Source organism: Macrobrachium nipponense, chromosome 12 (assembly GCF_015104395.2).
Source record: "Macrobrachium nipponense isolate FS-2020 chromosome 12, ASM1510439v2, whole genome shotgun sequence".
In the NCBI taxonomy this organism is placed as follows: domain Eukaryota; kingdom Metazoa; phylum Arthropoda; class Malacostraca; order Decapoda; family Palaemonidae; genus Macrobrachium; species Macrobrachium nipponense.
In genome coordinates, this window is record NC_087205.1 from 91,478,904 (window position 1) to 91,498,304 (window position 19,401).

Sequence of the window (19,401 nt, forward strand, 5' to 3'; positions counted from 1 at the left end):
TTCGTTGCCCTCATTGTATGGTCAATGGTCTAGTCACATCGTGGTCACGCCCCGTTGACAGATCATCTTGAGTGCACCAGCTATATAGGTCTCTACCTCGCTGGCAACTCTAGTAGCACAAGCAGACTTACGCGGCAGTAACCACGAAGTCAGCTATGCTAACAGGTAAGGAATCAAGATATCATTTATCTGCATATATATGTTTCCTAAAATCTTCTATTCTGTCTACTCCCACCACCAAAGGTGGGATTCAGCTATATATATATCTGACAGGTAAGTTTCATGAACAAAATGATATTGCAATGATACAATTAAGTTTGTTCATACTTACCTGGCAGATATATATAATTAAGTACCCACCCACCTCCCCTCAGGAGACAGTGGAAATAAAAATTATGAATAGAAAATGGGAATGATTCCTGATACCCGCCTCCCAGCGGCGGGAATGGGTACTAACCACCTGACTCCCACTACGTGTGTCGTAAGTTTTTTAATTTCTGTCGGACTTCGGAAAATACAGCTATATATATATCTGCCAGGTAAGTATGAACAAACTCGCTTAGTTTTCAAGATTAAGAGTTCATTTTTGGCTCCTTTTTTGTCATTGGCTAAAGTTTTATATTCAACCATCAGAAATGAAAAAAATTATCAGTATCATATATAAATAATGCGATATATGATAGCGCAAAAACGAAATTTCACATATAATTGTATTCAAATCGCGCTGTGTGCAAAACGGTTAAAGGTAACAAGTTAATTTTTTTTCGTTGTAATGTACACTAAATTGCGATCATTTTGGTATATAACACATTGTAAAACGATAAAGGCAACACAGAGAAAATATTATCACAAAATAATGCATGAATTAGTAACGCGCGGACGTAAACAAATATTTTTTTCAAAAATTTATCATAAATCTAAATATTGTCCTAGAGACTTCCAATTTCTTTCAAAATGAAGACAATGATTGAATATTACTATACCGTAAGAGTATTAGCTTACAATTGCAGTTTTCGACCATATCTGACGAGTTAAATTTGACCGAATGTCGAATTTTTTTATATATTTGTTTATATGAAATTATTTAAAAAATTAGAAAAGCTACAACCTTCAAATATTTTTCGTTTTATTGTACATGAAATTGTGCACATTTTCATATATAAAACTCTATGAAATGCCTAATATGAAACGGAGCAAATATTCTGAGAATGGGACGTACGCATTTCGGAGATTTGTGGCGGAGAATCCGCGCGATGAGGGAAGGAAAGTTTTTTTTTTTTTAAATTCACCATAAATCTAAATATTGTGCTAGAGACTTCGAATTTGTTTCAAGATGAAGATAAATGACTGAATATTACTAGACTGTAAGAGTTTTAGCTTACAATTGCGTTTTTCGACCATTTCGGTAGAGTCAAAGTTGACGGAACGTGGTTTTTTTTCTATTTATCGTGATATATATGCAAATATTCAAAAATAACAAAAGCTACAACCTTAAATTATTTTTAGTTGTATTCTGCATAAAATTGCACACATTTTCATATATAAAACTTTATGTAACGGCTAATTTAAAATGGTGCAAACATTACCACAATCGCACGTATGATTTTTTCAGAAGAGTTTCCACGCGGACGTAAAGAAAATGTTATTTTTTTCATAAATTCACCATAAATCGAAATATTGTGTTAGAGACTTCCAATTTGTTGCAAAATGAAGGTATATGATTGAATATTACTAGAATATAAGCGTTTTAGCTTACAATTGTGTTTTTCTCTACCATTTCGGTAGTAGTCAAAACAGTTGAACCGAAGGGTTGAAAATTTGTCACTTATCATTTTTTTATATGAAAAATATTTCAAATTTATAAAAGCTACAACCATGGTTGTTTTTAGTTGTATTGTGCATGAAATTGCGCACATTTCCATATATAAAACTTTATGTAACGGCTAATTTTAAAATGGTGCAAACATTACCACAATCGCATGTATGATTTTGTTCGGAAGAGTTACCGTGCGGACGTAAGGAAAAAGTTTTTTCATAAATTCACCATAAATCAAAATATTGTGCTAGAGACTTCCAATTAGTTGCAAAATTAAGTTAAATGATTGAATATTACTAAAATATAAGAGTTTTAGCTTACAATTGCGTTTTTCGACCATTTCGGTAGAGTCAAAGTTGACCGAAGGTTGAAATTTTGGCACTTATCGTTATTTATATGAAAATATCTCAAAACTGAAAAGCTGCAATCATGAGTATTTTTTTATTGTATTCTACATAAAAATGCGCACATTTTCATATATAATATTCCATGTAACGGCTAATTTAAAATGGTACAAAAATTATGTCAAAGTGACGAAATAATTTCCGAGATGTGTCATAGATACTTTTTAGTGCTGCTAGAAAAGAAATTCGAAATTCGCCTCCGTAACGATAGTAAACAAAACAACACCTTGATCTGTGAACTCCCAGCATCCCCCAAGGCGCGTGATTCAAGAGTTTTTGGCTGGTAGGCCTAAAAGTATTTTTCCACGAATTTTTAAAAAACTTTAGTATGTCGATGTAAAATACGTCCAGTCGGCACCCGAGAGACAAAAAATGTAGACGTAAAATACATCCAGTCGGCGTTTAAGGGTTAACAACACTCATATTTGCAAGTATGGATTTCCCACCATTTCCCTTGATTCTGTCTGATATTCATGCTGTTCAACCTGGAGAAAAATTCTAAAATGTAACCAAAACAAACCTTAATCTGTGGTGCTCAGACAATCAGACAATACTAACCTTGATGTAGCAAGAGCTAAACAATATTGATATAATGGCAGCATTTTTCCCACCTGCTGCACAAAACTAATATAAATTGCCTCAATGAAAGCCAAAGAGAATCTCAATTCTAAAACCTGAACCACAAAAAATATATCAGCAGCAAATCACCTTGACCTTATATCAAAATCAACTGTCAAACTTCCAGGTCACTGAGAAGCTAAACCTGGACTGCAGCAGGCATTATTTTAATTTACTAATCAACAGCTCCTTCAACCTCAGCTATCAACTCATTTCACACTTATAGACACGGCAGCCATCTAAATTGGTGACATACATTTCTGAACTTTACAGAGTAACAGAATAATCTACCAGGATAAGAAAAAATTTTTATGATGAAAAAATATTCACTTACAACTCCTTCCACAACATTAACCACTAAATAAAGGCAGTCCCCGGTTATCTCCAATCCGGTTTTACGAAGCTTGTCTAGCAACGACAATAACTGCATTTTCAGCGAGATCCCCATTTATCAGCGCTGATACCTGGGATTAGGGCTACTAATGCTGATTTTCAGTTATCAGTGATTAACGGTTATCGTCATACCGTCACGAATGGAACCCCCACCAAAAACCGGGGACATGAATAATCCAAAAAAATTACTGCATCTTCTATCTCAGTAAATTTACATAAATATTTTACAACAAATATACTAGTACTCAGAATGTGTTACTGATTTTAGTCCTATCTATTTTGATATTGTATGAGCTGTAATTATGATTTTACAAAATAAAATAAAATTATTTATTAGAAAAATATGTATAACTTGGTAAAATCTATGATTGTCTGGTAAGAGGAACCACAAGGGGTTGCAAATAATAATTTTCAACTTCGTGTAGAAGGCAGGAAAATTTTTTTATAATTTTTTTTTTCTGACCTGAGGTGCTGCATATTGATTTTGTAGCCCAGCTCTTAAGGGTTAAGGGTGCATACCCACTAGCACTGACGTGAGTACGATTAAGTAATGGTGCAGATATAGATAGATAAGTGGAGGATTATTGGTTTGATGGGCAAGTTTTAAAAACTGGTTCAGTTTTGCTGGACATTTAAACAAGAAAGTTAAGGTTACAATTTTGTTTAACTGTTATAACTTTGCTAAAACAGTACTCATGAAAATGAGTAGGCAGTCCCCCGCCTATCAGCGATCTGGTCTCATGGGGCTTGTCTTGCGCCGATAATCGGTAGTACAGGCAGTCCCTGGGTTATGACAGGGGTTCCATTCTTGAGATGCGTTGTAACCCGAAAATCGTTGAGAGCTGGAACATCATCAAAAATCCTAAGAAAAAATGATATTGTTAAGATACAATAAAGTTTTGTACATACTTACCTGGCAGATATATACTTAGCTATAGACTCGGTCGTCCCGACAGAATTTCAAAACTCGCGGCACACGCGACAGGTAGGTCAGGTGATCCACCATTCCCGCCGCTTAGGTGGCGGGGTCTGCTATTCCCGTTTTCTAAGCCATAATTTCTCTTCCACCTGTCTCCTGAGGGGAGGATGGTGGGCCATTTAATCGTATATATCTGCCAGGTAAGTATGTACAAAACTTTATTGTATCTTAACAATATCATTTTTGTACAAGTAACTTACCCAGCAGATATATACTTAGCTGATTGGCACCCTTGGTGGCGGGCAAGAGACAGCTAAAAACAAAAATAATACTAAAACTAAAATACAGTAACCTCCCCGTTAACACGAGTTCTGTTAACACGATTTCGATCTTACACGAGTTCAAAATATACAGAAAATTTCTGCTAACACGTAATATTCGATGTTACACGATTTGAATTTTCCGCTGAGAGCAAGAGCGCGGGAGGTGTGGCGAGAGATCTGACTCACCCCACCTTTGTTTACCGCGCTCTCTCTCTCTTGCCTGCTGGCTCAGTGTGAAGCCAGCCCTCGCAGTGAGAAGAGCCAATATATTCTAGCATTGGTTAACATAATAGTGCGTACTTTACTACAGGTAGTCGTCTACTTACGACGGCATTAGGTTTCTGGCAGAGCTGTCGTAAATTGTCTTTTTCAGCATATTGAGTAAATTGAATCATGTTTGTGCTGTCTTTTATCCTTTTACCATATTCAAACACATGCGTGTACATGTACGTATTTGTTCGTTTGCATTTTCATTGACAACTTACTAGCCTACATATACATTTTATATCATCCCAAAAATGTGCATGTATAGTACCTATTATTACGTTTAGCATATGAAATCTTATCATGCTCGAACTCCTTGATTAATACTTACTTTTATTACTGTATTTAACATTTTTTATTGCAGGCATTCAGACCATCTGTCTGGTCTGTTTACATTTTCTTATCCGCCATTTGCAGTGACAATCGGCTACACGTATTATATACATACTTTTTTTTATTTATAGGTTTGAATTAAATGCATAATTTGTTATTATATTTGATTTATTTGCAAAACAGAAATACAAAATGAATTACTAAAATACGAATCTTACCATTTTCGAACAAAATTTTACTTCTGAAAATATAAAACAACATCGTCTGCTGTTTTCTCTAGCGACCGTTTGTACTGTTGCCAACACGTCTATTGTACGTACGTAGTAAATAACACAAAGTTTTATTTAACAGTATGTAAATTATTTTTTCTTTATAAATTTTCAGGCAAACTACAGTAATGCATAGATAGAATTGATTTACAGTACAGAAAAAACATGAACATACAGAAAAAATAAAAATTACGAAACATTTGAAATTTGAAAAAAAAAGAAGAAATTAATTGTCTGCTGGGGATCGTCCGGGTCATCCGATTCCGTGGTAGTACTACTGGTAGTGGGGACAGGGGTAGACTGAGATGTTGGTTTAAACATAAACATGCTTAGTTTTGTTTGAATGGTCCGTTTTTTCACTTTCTCTTCATAAATTTCTCGGAGATGAGCGCGCTGACGTAGCGGGAAAAACTATCGTACGCGCGCTCGACGTAATTTAGCCAAATATAAAATTAAATATTATTGTATATTATTATATTGTTGTAGCTGTCGTGAAGTCAGTCTGTCATAAGTTGCATAGTTCGTAAGTAGACGACTACCTGTATATAAAAATACATAAATAAAGTGTTTTTTTTTCTGGCAAAATCCCAAAATAGATTAAGTTTCCCATTGCCCTGGAACGTTAACCCCCTTATTTCCATTATTTCTTATGGAGAAATACTTCCCTGTTAACACGAATTCGGCTAACACGACATCTCCAGGAACGTAACCCTCGTGTTAACGGGGAGGTTACTGTACATTAAAAAACAGGGAAAAAACAACCTATGTTCTTGGATAACATAATCCATAGTTCCTACCTGATTTGGCTGAAGACTTCATGACTACTGTCGATGAGTCTGCTTGCCTCAAGAGTTTCAACGAGGAATGAACCTATGGTTGAATAACTCTTTGGATCGTGTCAATGGGGGCTAGCCCGCTTACGCGACAGAGCCTATACTGGATCGTAACCAATGGGGGCTGGACCCCCACTTACATGGTAGAGCCTTGACCTTTTTTTTTTGTCATATCAATGGAGACTCGCCCTCTTACATGACAGAGTTAAGGTTATTAAAAAAAAAATCACAGAGAGCACTGAAGCCAATCCCGATCACCTGACCATGTTAGTATTGTTATAATCTATGAATTGTAAGAGAGTTCCCTATTCCCTCTGACAATTAACCAATAAAAACAACCACCATAAACAGTAATTTAAGCACTAAACTAAATAGGAAGGATTAGCCTCAGCCCCTTCTCCCAGACTGAATTCGCAGAAACATACGCTCCCCACCAGAGCAAAGCACTTTTTTTTCGTACGAAATTTTAACGTCTCTTAGGTTAATTCGAGGCGAACACCGAATTACATCTCCAAAAATGTTGACTCTATAAGAGCCTGAAGAGACCATGTTTTGTGAAATGCCATAGACGTAGCTATGGCTCTCACTTCATGAGCTCTCACTCTGAGAACCTTGAGATGCTCTTCTTTCGCACTTAGGTGAGCTTCCCTTATTACAGCTTTATGAAGTATGTAAGGGCGTTCTTAGAAATTCGATGCTTTTCGGATACTCTTACAGAGCACCAAAGACTTTCTTCTGTACCTTTCAGCAACTTCTTCTTCTCCAGGTAGAACTTGAGTGCCCTGACTGGACACAAAGTCCTTTCTAGTTCTCCCTCCCTGTTAATGAAGATATTCCTTTTATCTCAAAGCTTCTTGGCCAAGGCTTTGAGGGATTTTCATTTTTTTGCTAGAAAAAATGGTTTTTAAAGGAGCAAATCGCTGAATCCTTCTTAAACCCCACTTTTACCTTCCAAAGCTTGCAACTCGCTAATTCTCTTGGCTGTTGCTAACGCAAAAAGGAATAATGACTTTCTCGTTAAAAGTCTCTAAACGAAGCTGCGTGAGACGGTAAAAAATTTTTCCGACATTAGGAACTTGAGGACCACATCCAAGTTCCAGCTAGGCTTCTGATTACATGTTCTTTCGTGGTCTCAAAAGACCTTATAAAGGTCATGAAGATCTTTATTATTCGTCAGATCTATTCCTCTATGTCGAAAAACTGAGGCCAGCATACTTCTGTAACCCTTCACTGTTGAAACTGCCAGGTTACAGTCTTTTCTCAAATATAGGAGAAACTCTGCGATTTTTCAGTTACAGAGGTACGGAGGAGGATATTTTCTTTCCCTTACACCATCTTCTAAACAACTCCCACTTTCGACTGATATACTTTAGAAGTGGAGACTCTTCTGGCTCTTGCAATAGCCTTCGCCACTTCTCGTGAAAAGCCCCTTGCTCTGACAAGTCCTTCGACAGTCTGAAGGCGGTCAGACTTAGAGCGGGGGAGGTTTTTGTGAAACCTGTCGAAGTGGGGGGTTGTTTGAGAAGATCGTTCCTTAGTGGAAGCGATCTTGGAAAATCCACTAACCACTCCAGCACCTCTGTGAACCAATCGAGCGCCGGCCAGAAGGGAGCGATGAGGGTCATTCTTGTTCCTTCCGAGCAAGCGAACTTCCTCAATACTTCCCTACTATCTTGAAAGGAGGGAAGGCGTATGCGTCCAAGCCCGTCCAATCTAGCAGAAAGCTGTCCTACTGCTACTGCTTGAGGATCCGAATATCGGGGAGCAATAGGTCTCTAATCTGTGATTCTTGTTGGTCGCGAACAGGTCTATATTGGGCCTTCCCCACAGATGCCAAAGTTGTTGGCAAATCTGAGGATTGAGAGTCATTCCGTGGGTAGGACTTGTTCTTTTCTGCTTACAGATCTGCCCGGACATTTTTCTCTCCCTGCACCAACTTGTGATGAGAGAGAATTCTTCCTTTCCTGACCCAAATCACAGATCCTTTGCTGATTCGTACAGGGAAAAAGGAATGCGTCCCCCTTGTTTCTTTATATAAGCGAGGGCTGTTGTGTTGTCCGAGTGAATCTGAAATCCCCAGACCTAGACCTGTTTTTTTTTTTTTTTTTTCCTCGAAATGAACCAAAGCTAGATGAATGGCGTTAGCTCTTTCTTGTTTTTATGTACCAGGACACTTGTTCTCCTTCCCAAGTGCCTGACACTTCTTCCGAACCTAGGGTCGCTCCCCACCCTGAATCTGAGGCGTCTGCAAACAACGCTAGGCGAGGGTTCTGTAAGCGAAGGGAGATTCCCTTGCTTAGTTTTTCTGTGGATCTAACCACCAACGGATTATTCTCCTTGATCCCTTTCGAGATTGGAAATGTATCTCCTAGATTGTTGGACTTCCAATCCCACTTCTCCTTCAGATAAAATTGAAGGGGTCGTAGGTGTAGTCTTCCTAAGGAAACGAACTGTTCCATCGAGGAGAGGGTCCCCAGCAAGCTCATCCATTCCCTCGCGGAACAATGTCTTTCCTTAAGAAGACTGCCACCTTTCTAAGCAGCGTTCTCTTTCCTTTTCCTGCGAAGGATACACTAGAAAATCCCGAGAATCCATCTGAATCCCCAGATAGACAAATACTGCTGGGGAGTCAGCATGGATTTCTCGCGATTTACTAAAAGTCCTAGGGACTTTGTCAACTTTAGAGTAACTAATAGGTCCTCCAGACATTTTTTCTCCGATTGGGCTCTTATTAGCCAATCGTCCAGATATAACGAGATCCTGATCCCTTCCAGATGTAGCCAATAAGCTACATTCTTCATGATGTCCGTAAAGACTTGAGGGGCAGTCGAAAGTCCGAAGCACATCGCTCGGAACTGGAACACTTTCCCTTGGACATGAACCTCAGATACTTCCTTGCTGCCGGGATGAATTGGCACATGGAAATACGCATCCTGAAGGTCCAGGGACACCATCCACAGTCCCCTGGACGAAGAGCAGATAGAACAGAGGAAGAGTCTCCATTGAAAATTTCTTCTTCAATACAAAGAAATTCAGGGCACTGACGTCTAGAACCGGTCTCCATCCCCCCGATGCTTTCGGTACCAGGAATAGCCGATTGTAGAATCCTGGAGACTGGAGATCTTGAACCAGTTCTACCGCTTCCTTGGCAATCATCTGTTCCACTGCTTGCAAAAATAGCAAAGCTTTCGGACCGGATCCGAGTATCTTGCAGTCAACTCCCTTGGAGTTGTCGTCAAGGGAGGATTTTCCCCTGAAGGGGATCAAGTATCCTTTTTTCAGGATAGAGAGGGACCAAGAGTCCGCTCCCTTCTGCGCCCAGACTTTGGCAAAGTGGAGTAGTCTGGCGCCTACTTTCGTCTGGAGGACTTCCTGCTCATCTAGACTTCCCGAAGGACCTTCTAGATGTCTACTCCTTCTTCTGGCTGCGACCTCTAAGAGGGCTCTAGAAGAGGAGGCACCTCGAAATAAGGGCTGTACAAAAGAGGGTCTCTCTCTATAGGCACTGCCGGCCTAAACTTCTTGGCTGAGTGCGTGAGGAGATCCTGAGTTGCCTTCTCCGTAAGAGATTTAGAAACCTCTCTAACAGTCTCTTGTGGAAATAGGTGCGGGGATAACGGTGCAAAGAAGAGATGTCCTTTGCAAAGGTGATACTGCTCTGCTAAGAAAGAGCTAAAGACCAATCTCTTCTTTAATACTCCCTTGTTCCAAAAAGAGAGGCAACTTCAACGGAACCGTCCATGACCGCTCTGTCCAGGCAACAGCCAGGACGCTCGAAAGTTCCTCCATGGAAAACAAAGTCAGTGTCCTGAGCTCTCTTCGCTAAAGCTCCCAAAGCCCCATCCATAAAATTGAAGACTTCTAGGGTTTTAAAGAGGCCCTTTAGAAGGTGGTCTAGCTCACACATGCCCCAAGTTGCCTTAGCAGACAGCAAAGACTTCCTCCTAGAAGAGTCCACTAAGGAAGCAAAAATCCGCATCTGCGGAAGGAAGGAAGCTAACCCCATAGGTTCTTTGGTCTCGTACCACCTTCCTAGGTTTGGGTTTGCCTGTTAACTTGGAAGGAGGGCAGGAAAAAACTGTCTTGCCCGCTTCCCTTCTGGAAGTCAACCACTCTGAAAAAGTCTTTAATGCCTTTTTCATACAAAGAGCGGGGCGCATCTTGACGAAGGAAGACGACTTGAGAGCTTTTGTGCTAGACATCAACGATCCTGGTGAAGGAGGGTCCGCAGGATGAAGGGAGTCTCCGAACTCCTTTAGCAGCAAAAGAGAAAGTCTCTTGTAGTCAGAAACTGCTACATCTACTGGCTCGTCGTCTTCCGATACCTGGTCCAAACTGATCCACAGAAGGAGACCGTTTTGGGAGTGATCTGGCTCTTGGGCCCGTGTGAAGAACTCCTTTCCCGAGAAGGGGAGCGCTGAACATTAGCACTTCTATACGAAGAGTGAGGCTCCTGCCTGTCGGAAACACTCTTGCGCCTTCTAGACTCTTGTTGTCTAGGTTCGCCAGGTTCGTGGCGCTTGCTAGGCTCCTGGCGTCCTGATTCAGGGCGCTTGAAAAGATCCCCGCGTCCTGATTCCTGACGCTTAACAGGCCTCTTGGCGCCCTAACACTTGACGCCTAACGTACTCCTGGCGTCCTGCCTCCTGGCGTCCTAACTCCTGGCGCCCTGACTCCTGGCGCCCTGACTCCTGGCGCCCTGACTCCTGGCGCCCTGACTCATGGCGTCCTGGCTCATGGCGTCCTGATTCCTGCCTTCTAGCAGAATCCTGACGTCTGAATCCTGTGTTCTGAGAGGCTCTTGACGCCCTTTCTTGCGTCTTGCTGCCTCTTTGCGCCTGTCTGGCTCCTGGTCCTGCAGACCCAAAGGATCCTGATACTTAAATCGGTTTTCCGGTTCCTTAAACCTAAACCGATCGAGACTTCTGCTCGACTCGCGGCGTCTCAGAGGGCGCTTCGGGGAAGACAGCCTATAGGGCGAAAGGACTCTTCTCTCAGGAGAACAACTCCTATCAGACGAGTCTCTCGACGAAGGCGATAAACGCCCTGGAGATCGTGAGGGTTCTCTCCTATACGAAGAGGGGCACTTAGCGGAACTCTAACAGGGAGCGAAACATCCTTCCTCCTTGTAGAGTCCTTAGCAAAAGAGCCTACGAGAGAAGCTAACTGCTCTTGCAGATTGAACCAAAAACTTCTTCGTAGGATCCTGGAAGAGAAGGCTCCTCTTGTTTAGTCTTCTTAGGTGGCCCGAAGGCCAATCCTCGGGAAAACGCTCTGGGCTGGAATCAGCCGCGTCTCCTTTAGGCGCCTTCCAGGCTCTCTTCAAAGGGCGCGAAAGAGAGGCCGAACTCCATCCTCGTTTAGGAGAGGAAGAGTCTGAGGCGAAAACACATCCCTTAGGACGCCTTTTCTGCGGCAATCCGAGGCAGCCTGGGACTTAACAACAGGATCTGCCGAAGGGACGCCTGACCGTTGGGGATGTTCTGCATCCTCCCTGCGGCTTTCGACATTCCTCCTCCCCCTGGTCCTGGGGAGTTTGGAAGCGGTCTAGGCCTAGGAGCAATGAGGAACCGGTCAGACGCCCCCTCCACTGCACTGGGGACACTGCACAAGTCACTATCACCACTCTTACCTTGGTTTAGAGCTCGTAGCTGAGCTTGAAGTTTCTTAATGAAGCTTTTACATTTTCCCTCTCTGACGAAGAATCTTTGGATTCAGAACAGGGAGAAGCAGCTGAGGCTAAGGGAAATCGTTTAGTAGGAGAGTAACTTCTTGTTCTAAAGAGCAAGATCTACTAGATGACCTAGCTGAAGCCTTTCTCACTCTATCTCTCTCAAGCTTCCTAACATATGATGATAAGTCTTTCCATTCAAGCTCCGTAAGGTTCTCGCATTCGACACAGGTGTTAATAAAAGAACATTCATTCTCCCTGCATTTAGCGCAAATACTATGAGGATCTAATGCCGATTTAGGCAGCCTAACCTTACAACCTTCCCTACTGCAAACTCTAAACATAGGTGAAGCCTTAGCGTCAGACATCGTGAAAGAGTAGTCAAAACAAAGTCGAAAAACAGTCCACAATAAGCGTATGCCAAGCCAGAGAAAAAAACAGAATACGTCACCAAAAAAACCAATCCAAATTCTCGGCAAACGAGTTGAAATCCAAGATGGAGGAACGACAATAGGTGTTGTCCGTTCAACCGACAGAGAAATTATGGCTTAGAAACGGGGGGCGGGAATAGTTCCAGACCCGCCACCAGCGGCGGGAATGGTGGATCACCTGACCTACCTGTCGCGTGTGCCGCGAGTTTGAAATTCTGTCGGGGACGACCGAGTCTATAGCTAAGTATATATCTGCTGGTAAGTTACTTGTACAAAACCTTACTTTTATTGCTTTGGGTGCATTGAAAACTATGTAAACTACATTCTTATTGCATTTTTCATCGAAAAAACCTTCTAACATTGATTATTTTGCATTTTTGGCGTGATATTTCCTCTGCTAGATCAGCGTTGTAGGCATCGTTACCCTGGAAATCATTTCTGATGAATATAATTGAAAAGCGCCTTAACCTCGGAACGTCATAAGTCGAACCCGTCATAACCTGGGGACTGCCTGTATTCGGCGCTGATACATACCCAACAGAGGCGCCATTAACCAGTTATTGGTTATCAGCACCAATAAGCGCCACAAATCATCGATTTTTGCTCATCATCAAACCGTCAGAACAGAACCGCTCCCTATAACTGGGGACTGCCTTACTTGTGGTACTCATTTGAGGTGCAGTAATTTCAAATTTATGATTTTGTTCCCGGTACGATCCTTTCATTGCATTTGATTACCTAATGGAGTTAAATGCAAAACTTAACTGTACAACTATCACACAAAATTAGCTTTTGCCAAATGTTGTTTAGGAATTGGCAATTTTTTTCTCTTATTAACCATAGTGATAAATCACAGAACGTCTGAGAGCCACTAAATTTCACATAAAACAAGCAGAACACTATGTTTAAAATTGTCCATAGTTTTTAGGACACGATTGCATAAACTATAAAAAGAGAAAATATCTACAACAACTGAGACCATGCAAAAAACCTTGAAAATAAACATCCTCTCCATAAATAACTAGAATTCCAGCAGATTATCAAACTCCTTAATCTTGTGGGTGTGGTTCTTTTATAAGGCAAAACTTATAAAGGGTCGTTCAGAATGACCTTGATGGATGCTAATATACTTTAACCAGGCTCTAACAGGAAATAAAAAATTAAAAATCTGCATCAATATAACTTAAAAGATCGATAAAATTTCCTTACATTTCCTCATCTGACAAATATAATCTACCTTCTACCAGTGATGATTATGACACTTACCTTTAGATGTTTCATACCATTACAGTGAGCTTCCAACATTTTCCTTTGACAACACTCAACATTGCATATCTGGAAAAAAATACACATGAATTAACTTTAATCATGGATTGTCAGAAATGGACAACACTTGATACACCCAATGTTCATTGTACTGTAATGAGTGAAATGTTTTTTCTACCAATAACTGAAGCAAAACATTTGAAAACTAAATATTCCTTCTCCAAAATTCAAAGTGACATCACTTGTTATACTATAACAAAATTCAAGAGCTTACCTCGCAGGTGTATATAAACCGATCTTTCTCATCAAAGCTAAGGGTGACAATTTTCCTCCCAAACTCTTCAACTGTTGAATAGAAAGTACAATTGTGCTTTAATCAAAAGTGGATATAGAACTGCAGGGGAAAAACACTCATAAGAGAAGACAGTACTACCTCAAGGAAAAACCCAACAAAAATCCCTTAGCCTAGACATGGAATGAAAATGATATTGGTGACTTTGATCAGCTTTTTCTAGATATCACAAAAAAAAAAAAAAAAAAAAAAAAAAAAAAAAAAAAAATCTGCACCAGAAAAGCATGAAAAATACATAAAGGAAAAAATAGGACTAACAATACTACCCCAAAAAAATGTAACAAAACCATAGCTGTAATTGATGCAAATAAGAACAAAAATATGAAAAAACTCGACTCAAAAGGGATAACATTAGTGTCAACAAAACCATAAAGAGATAATTAGGAAATATTGCAGTAAGGCTACCAGAAAGGAGGGACTAAATATAATTGGTTAAAACGAACAATGTATTCGTAGAAATTGAATATAAACTAGCAGTCTGTGAGTACTGTTAAAGCATTCTGATTATAAAGTCAAACACTAATGAAAAAAGGTAGACAATCTACTAATATGGATACAGACACCACCCTTCTTATAAACGAGTTGCATTCCTTACGGCTGTTGTTTATTTGTCAAGTTGGTTACTGTAGTACTCTTAATACCTTTTTAAGTACAGTATGCTATAAAATCAATACAGTACTGTCCGTTTCTTCATCCTAAAACAACAGTACACAGTACGTATAGTACTTTATGTACAGAATCAGCACACAAAACAAAACTGAAGTTATGAGTGGCAAAGGGGAGCGCTCGGAATGCAATTTTTATTGCGATTGTTTGTTTGTATCTGAATGTTTGTAAATAGGGTGGTGTCTGCATTTGTCTACAGGCTGCCCTTCAACACCAACAAAGACTGTTTAACCCTCTTACGCCGATTGGACGTATTAAACGTCGAGTCAAAATGTCTCCCGTATGCCGATTGGACGTATCACGTCGGCTCAAAAAAGTTTTTTTAAAAATTCGCGGAAAAATACTTATAGGCCTACCAGCCGAAAACTTTTGTATCAGCCGCCTTGGGGGATGCTGGGAGTTCACGGATCAAGGCGTTGTTTTGTTTACAATCGCTACGCAGGCGCGCAAGCGCGAATTTCTTTCTTATCGCACTAAAAAGTATCAGTGACACATCTCGGAAATTATTTTCGTCACTTTGACATAATTATTGAACCATTTTAAATTATCCTTTACATGAAGTATTATATATGAAAATGTGCGCAATTTCATGCACAATACAACTAAAAAATACTCATGATTGTAGCTTTTATCAGTTTTGAAATATTTTCATATAAATAACGATAAGTGCAAAAATTTCAACCTTCGCGTCAACTTTGACTCTACAGAAAATGTCGAGAAACGCAATTGTAAGCAAAACTCTTACATTATAGTAATATTCAATCATTTGCCTTCATTTTGCAACTAATTGAACGTCTCTAGCACAATATTTCGATTTATGGTGAATTTATGAAAAAACTTTTTCCTTACGTTCGTGCGATAACTCTTCCGATAAATTTCTTTTTTTTTTTCGTGCGATTGTCCTAATGTTTGCACCCTTTTAAATTTGCCGTTACATAAAGTTTTATATATGGAAATGTGCGCAATTTCATGCACAATACAACAAAAAACAACCCATGGTTGTAGCTTTTATCAGTTTTGAAAATATTTTCATATAAATAACGTTAAGTGCAAAAATTTCAACTTTCGGTCAAATTTGACTCTACCGAAATGGTCGAAAAACGCAATTGTAAGCTAAAACTCTTAATTCTAGTAATATTTCAATCATTTATCTTCATTATGCAACGACTTGGAAGTCTCTAGCACAATATTTCGATTTATGGTGAATTTATGAAAAAAAAAACATTACGTTCGCGCGGTAACTTCCGAAAAAATCAGAATTTTTTGGTGCGATTGTCGAAATGTTTGCACCATTTAAAATTAGCTGTTACATAAAGTTTTATATATGAAAATGTGCGTAATTTCATGTAGAATACAACTAAAAATGATTGAAGGTTGTAGCTTTTCTCTTTTTTCGAAATATTTGCATATAAATCACGATAAATAGAAAAAAACACGTCGGTCAAATTTGACTCTACCGAAATAGTTTGAAAAACGCAATTGTAAGCTAAAACTCTTACGGCCTAGTAATATTCTGTCATTTTTCTCATTTGAAACATATTTGAAGTCTCTAAAACAATATTGTGATTTATGGTGAATTTTGAAAAATATATTTACCTTCACTCAGCGCGCCGATTTTTCGCGGCCGCAAGTCTCCGAAATACATACATGGCATTATCCTCTAATATTTGCTCCTTTTCATATTAGCCTTTTTTATAGAGTTTCATATATCAAAATGTGCGCAAATTCATGAAGAATACAATAAAAAATAAATTGAAGGTTGTAGCTTTTTTTTCCATCTTCGAAATATGGTCCATATAAAAAAAAAATATATCTATTAAAATTTCGACATTCGGTCAAATTTAACTCGTCCGAAATGGTCGAAATATGCAATTCTAATCTAAAACTCTTACAGTATCGTAATATTCAATCATTTGTCTTAATTTTGAAACAAATTGGAAGTCTCTAGAACATTATTTAGAATTTACGGTGAATTTTTGAAAATTACATTTTTTTACGTCCGCTCGTTACGAATTCGTACATCATTTTGTGATAATATTTTTCCGGTGTTGCTTTTATTGTTTTACAATGTATTATATATCAAAATGATCGCAATTTAGTGTACAATACAACACAAAAAAAGTAACTGGTTAGCTTTGACCGTTTTTCTGCACAGCGTGATTTTGAATACAATTATGTATGAATTTTTTTTTCGCTACCCATATATCGCATTATTTACATATGATAATGATATTATTTTTCATTTTCTGATGGTTGCATTCTAAACTTCAGGCAATGACAAAAAAAGGAGCCAAAAATGAACTCTTAATCTTCAAAAGTACGCGCGCTGTAATTTTTTTGTTTTTTAAAAAATTATTTTTTTCCACTTCCGCGCTCACTCCAAACCAGGCCCGGCATACGGGAGACGTTTTGATTTTTAGGGCTCGGCGTAAGAGGGTTAATACTCCTATCCATGCAGTGATCAATATAGTCAGTGAAACAGCTCATGATGGTGCAAGTTTAAGGAATGAAAGAATGATAATGTGATGACAAAACTAATATATACATTATTATAAACAGGACACAATGACTGCAGAAATTCTAATGCAACTTTAAAAATACGATGAGACTATGTAAAACTAAACAATAAAATTTGCCAGTTGTTTCTACCACTGTTTGACAAATAAGCTCAGAGTTAGGTGATATTTTGGAAAATAAATCTTTGTACTTACTCAAGAATCGTTTTTCCTCTACGACCCACTCTGGGTCATCTTCTTCAAAATCTGGAGACTCTTCCGAGTAAAAATCAATCGCCTGGCTTTCCTCAACATCTCTGGGTTTCTTAGGAACACCTCCTTGGTCTTCAGCGCTGCGTTTCACTCCCCCTGGAGATTGCTCTTTTAAGCAACTACTAACGTAATTTCATAAGACACAACCGCACACATTCACACAAAGTTACCCTGAAACTACCTTCCATTCATAAGACACAGGTGCAAACACACACACACACATTCAGTTACCCTTAAACTACCTTCAAATCTTGAGAGACACGGGTGAACACTGACCCCAACACTACCTTCCTTCATAAGACACAAAACACCTAAAAAATTAATAAGCAAGCCAAATTTTGGCCATTTCATCCAATATGGAATCACCACATAGTCTACCAATTATTAGAATTAGGGATCTTCACCAAACGTAAGCATTAAAGGGCTCAAAATGTATTAGAGGAGATTCATTCTAATCACAATATATCAACACAAACACAATTGCACTAACATTAAAATTTTTAAAATGTGTACATTCAAATAGCTACCATACAGTTTTATATATAAAAACAAGAGGCAAGAAGTTTTACATTAATTCTTACACTCATTGTCCTTTCCTACATTAACAGTTAACATAAAACTAAGACGAGCTCAACTTGATCCATAACGAAAATTTTATTTGGGTAAAGACAGACAACATTTATTCCTTCTAGATCTGCAGTTTAATCTACTGTGACAAGGGTATGCAAAAAGGGAATACAAGAAAATTATGACTAACCTACTGACGGGTAACTGCCTATGAAAAAATTTAAATGCCTCAAGTAATAAGCAGTTTCATTTGCACTTTTCCTATTTATAAGAAACAAAGCTTCTGTGTAGGGGCATAATTCAGCATGAGCTGAATTCATTCACTGAAACTTGGTACTAAGGTAGCTAACTGGTGGCAGGAGGGTGCCATCACCAAGCATTTATCCTTCAGCATCAGGGACGAAGTGAGGTAGTTGAGGTGAGATTATTTGACAGGCTCTGTTTTTTATACCAGGGGAAAAGACTAATTACTTTATAAAATACGACAAATTTTTTAATGCATTTGTATTTTTCATAATTAACAAACCTGAGGTCTTAACATTATGATAAAATCTTCTAGCACCAGCCATTGTATGTTAAGACTTCAGATTTGTTAGTTGTGGAAAATACAAATTGATTAAAAAATTGCTAGCCTTTTATGTAGACACTGATGAATACTTTTTCACTTTCCTCCCACTGTTGCCAAATGTTTTCCAGTACGAACGAGACAACTCTCACACTCCTAACAGGGAAGATCAGGACAGCAGGTCCTGATGTTACAAGAGGAACACATCATGTCATTCACAACTCTGCTGTTCATTCTTCTAGGGCAAATTTCCTAAGTTAAAAAAACACCTACAGAAAGAGGAAATGATTTTCAGCTACACAACCAGCAGCAGCACAATGAGAATACCAACTGAATACTACCTCGTTACCAAGTTTAACTGAATGACTCCAACACGCACTGAAGGGTACCCTTACATAAAAGGCTCTGGATCATATTCTTATTAGAACAACTAAAACTCATTAATCAATATTTTTTCTTAATACAGATCTGAAAGAGAGAGACTATGTTGAACATTCCCTAAAACTGTCCAAAGTATCTATGGAAATTTAAGCACAAAATTCCAAACCAGTACGCTACTAGTATATCTAAACGGCACTGAAACTAAGAAACTAGTATACCAATCTTTCTCAAAGTAATTCCGATACCTCATGGTCATAACTGACACATGTTTCAGTAAAAGAAAAATATTTAAAAAGCTCCCTAAAGTTACTCAGTGCTATTCCTGAATACTTTTGGAAGAATGGTAGCTTTGTATCTTAACTATACAACATGACTGTAGTGCTACATACTCACAATGTCACAAACCATACATAGCAGCTGATGAAACAAAATCCTGTTCTACAATATAAAAAAAAATCCATTTACATAATTGTTACCATTACAAACAACCATCCCCAAACATATTGTCCTCACACATCATTCCCTCACACAGATTTCTGCCTGCAGACTTTGTCTTGTTGAC

At 38.8% G+C, this 19,401-nt stretch overlaps 1 protein-coding gene and 1 long non-coding RNA gene across 3 annotated transcripts in view; one reads left to right on the top strand and one right to left on the bottom strand.

Annotated features, from left to right (window-relative positions):
- The window catches only part of LOC135224651 (uncharacterized), a gene marked incomplete at its 5' end in the record, with an annotated part of 48,953 nt that overhangs the window by 28,672 nt on the left and 880 nt on the right, over window positions 1-19,401 (bottom strand). For both annotated transcript variants that reach the window (XM_064263869.1, XM_064263868.1), the window contains 3 exon segments: window positions 13,541-13,609; window positions 13,815-13,885; window positions 17,270-17,422. In XM_064263869.1, the coding sequence (XP_064119939.1) occupies window positions 13,541-13,609; window positions 13,815-13,885; window positions 17,270-17,422 (293 nt within the window).
- LOC135224654 (uncharacterized) lies at window positions 14,662-17,343 on the top strand. Its single transcript, XR_010316796.1, has 2 exons — window positions 14,662-14,783; window positions 16,994-17,343. It is a non-coding gene; the product is annotated as an uncharacterized LOC135224654 (long non-coding RNA).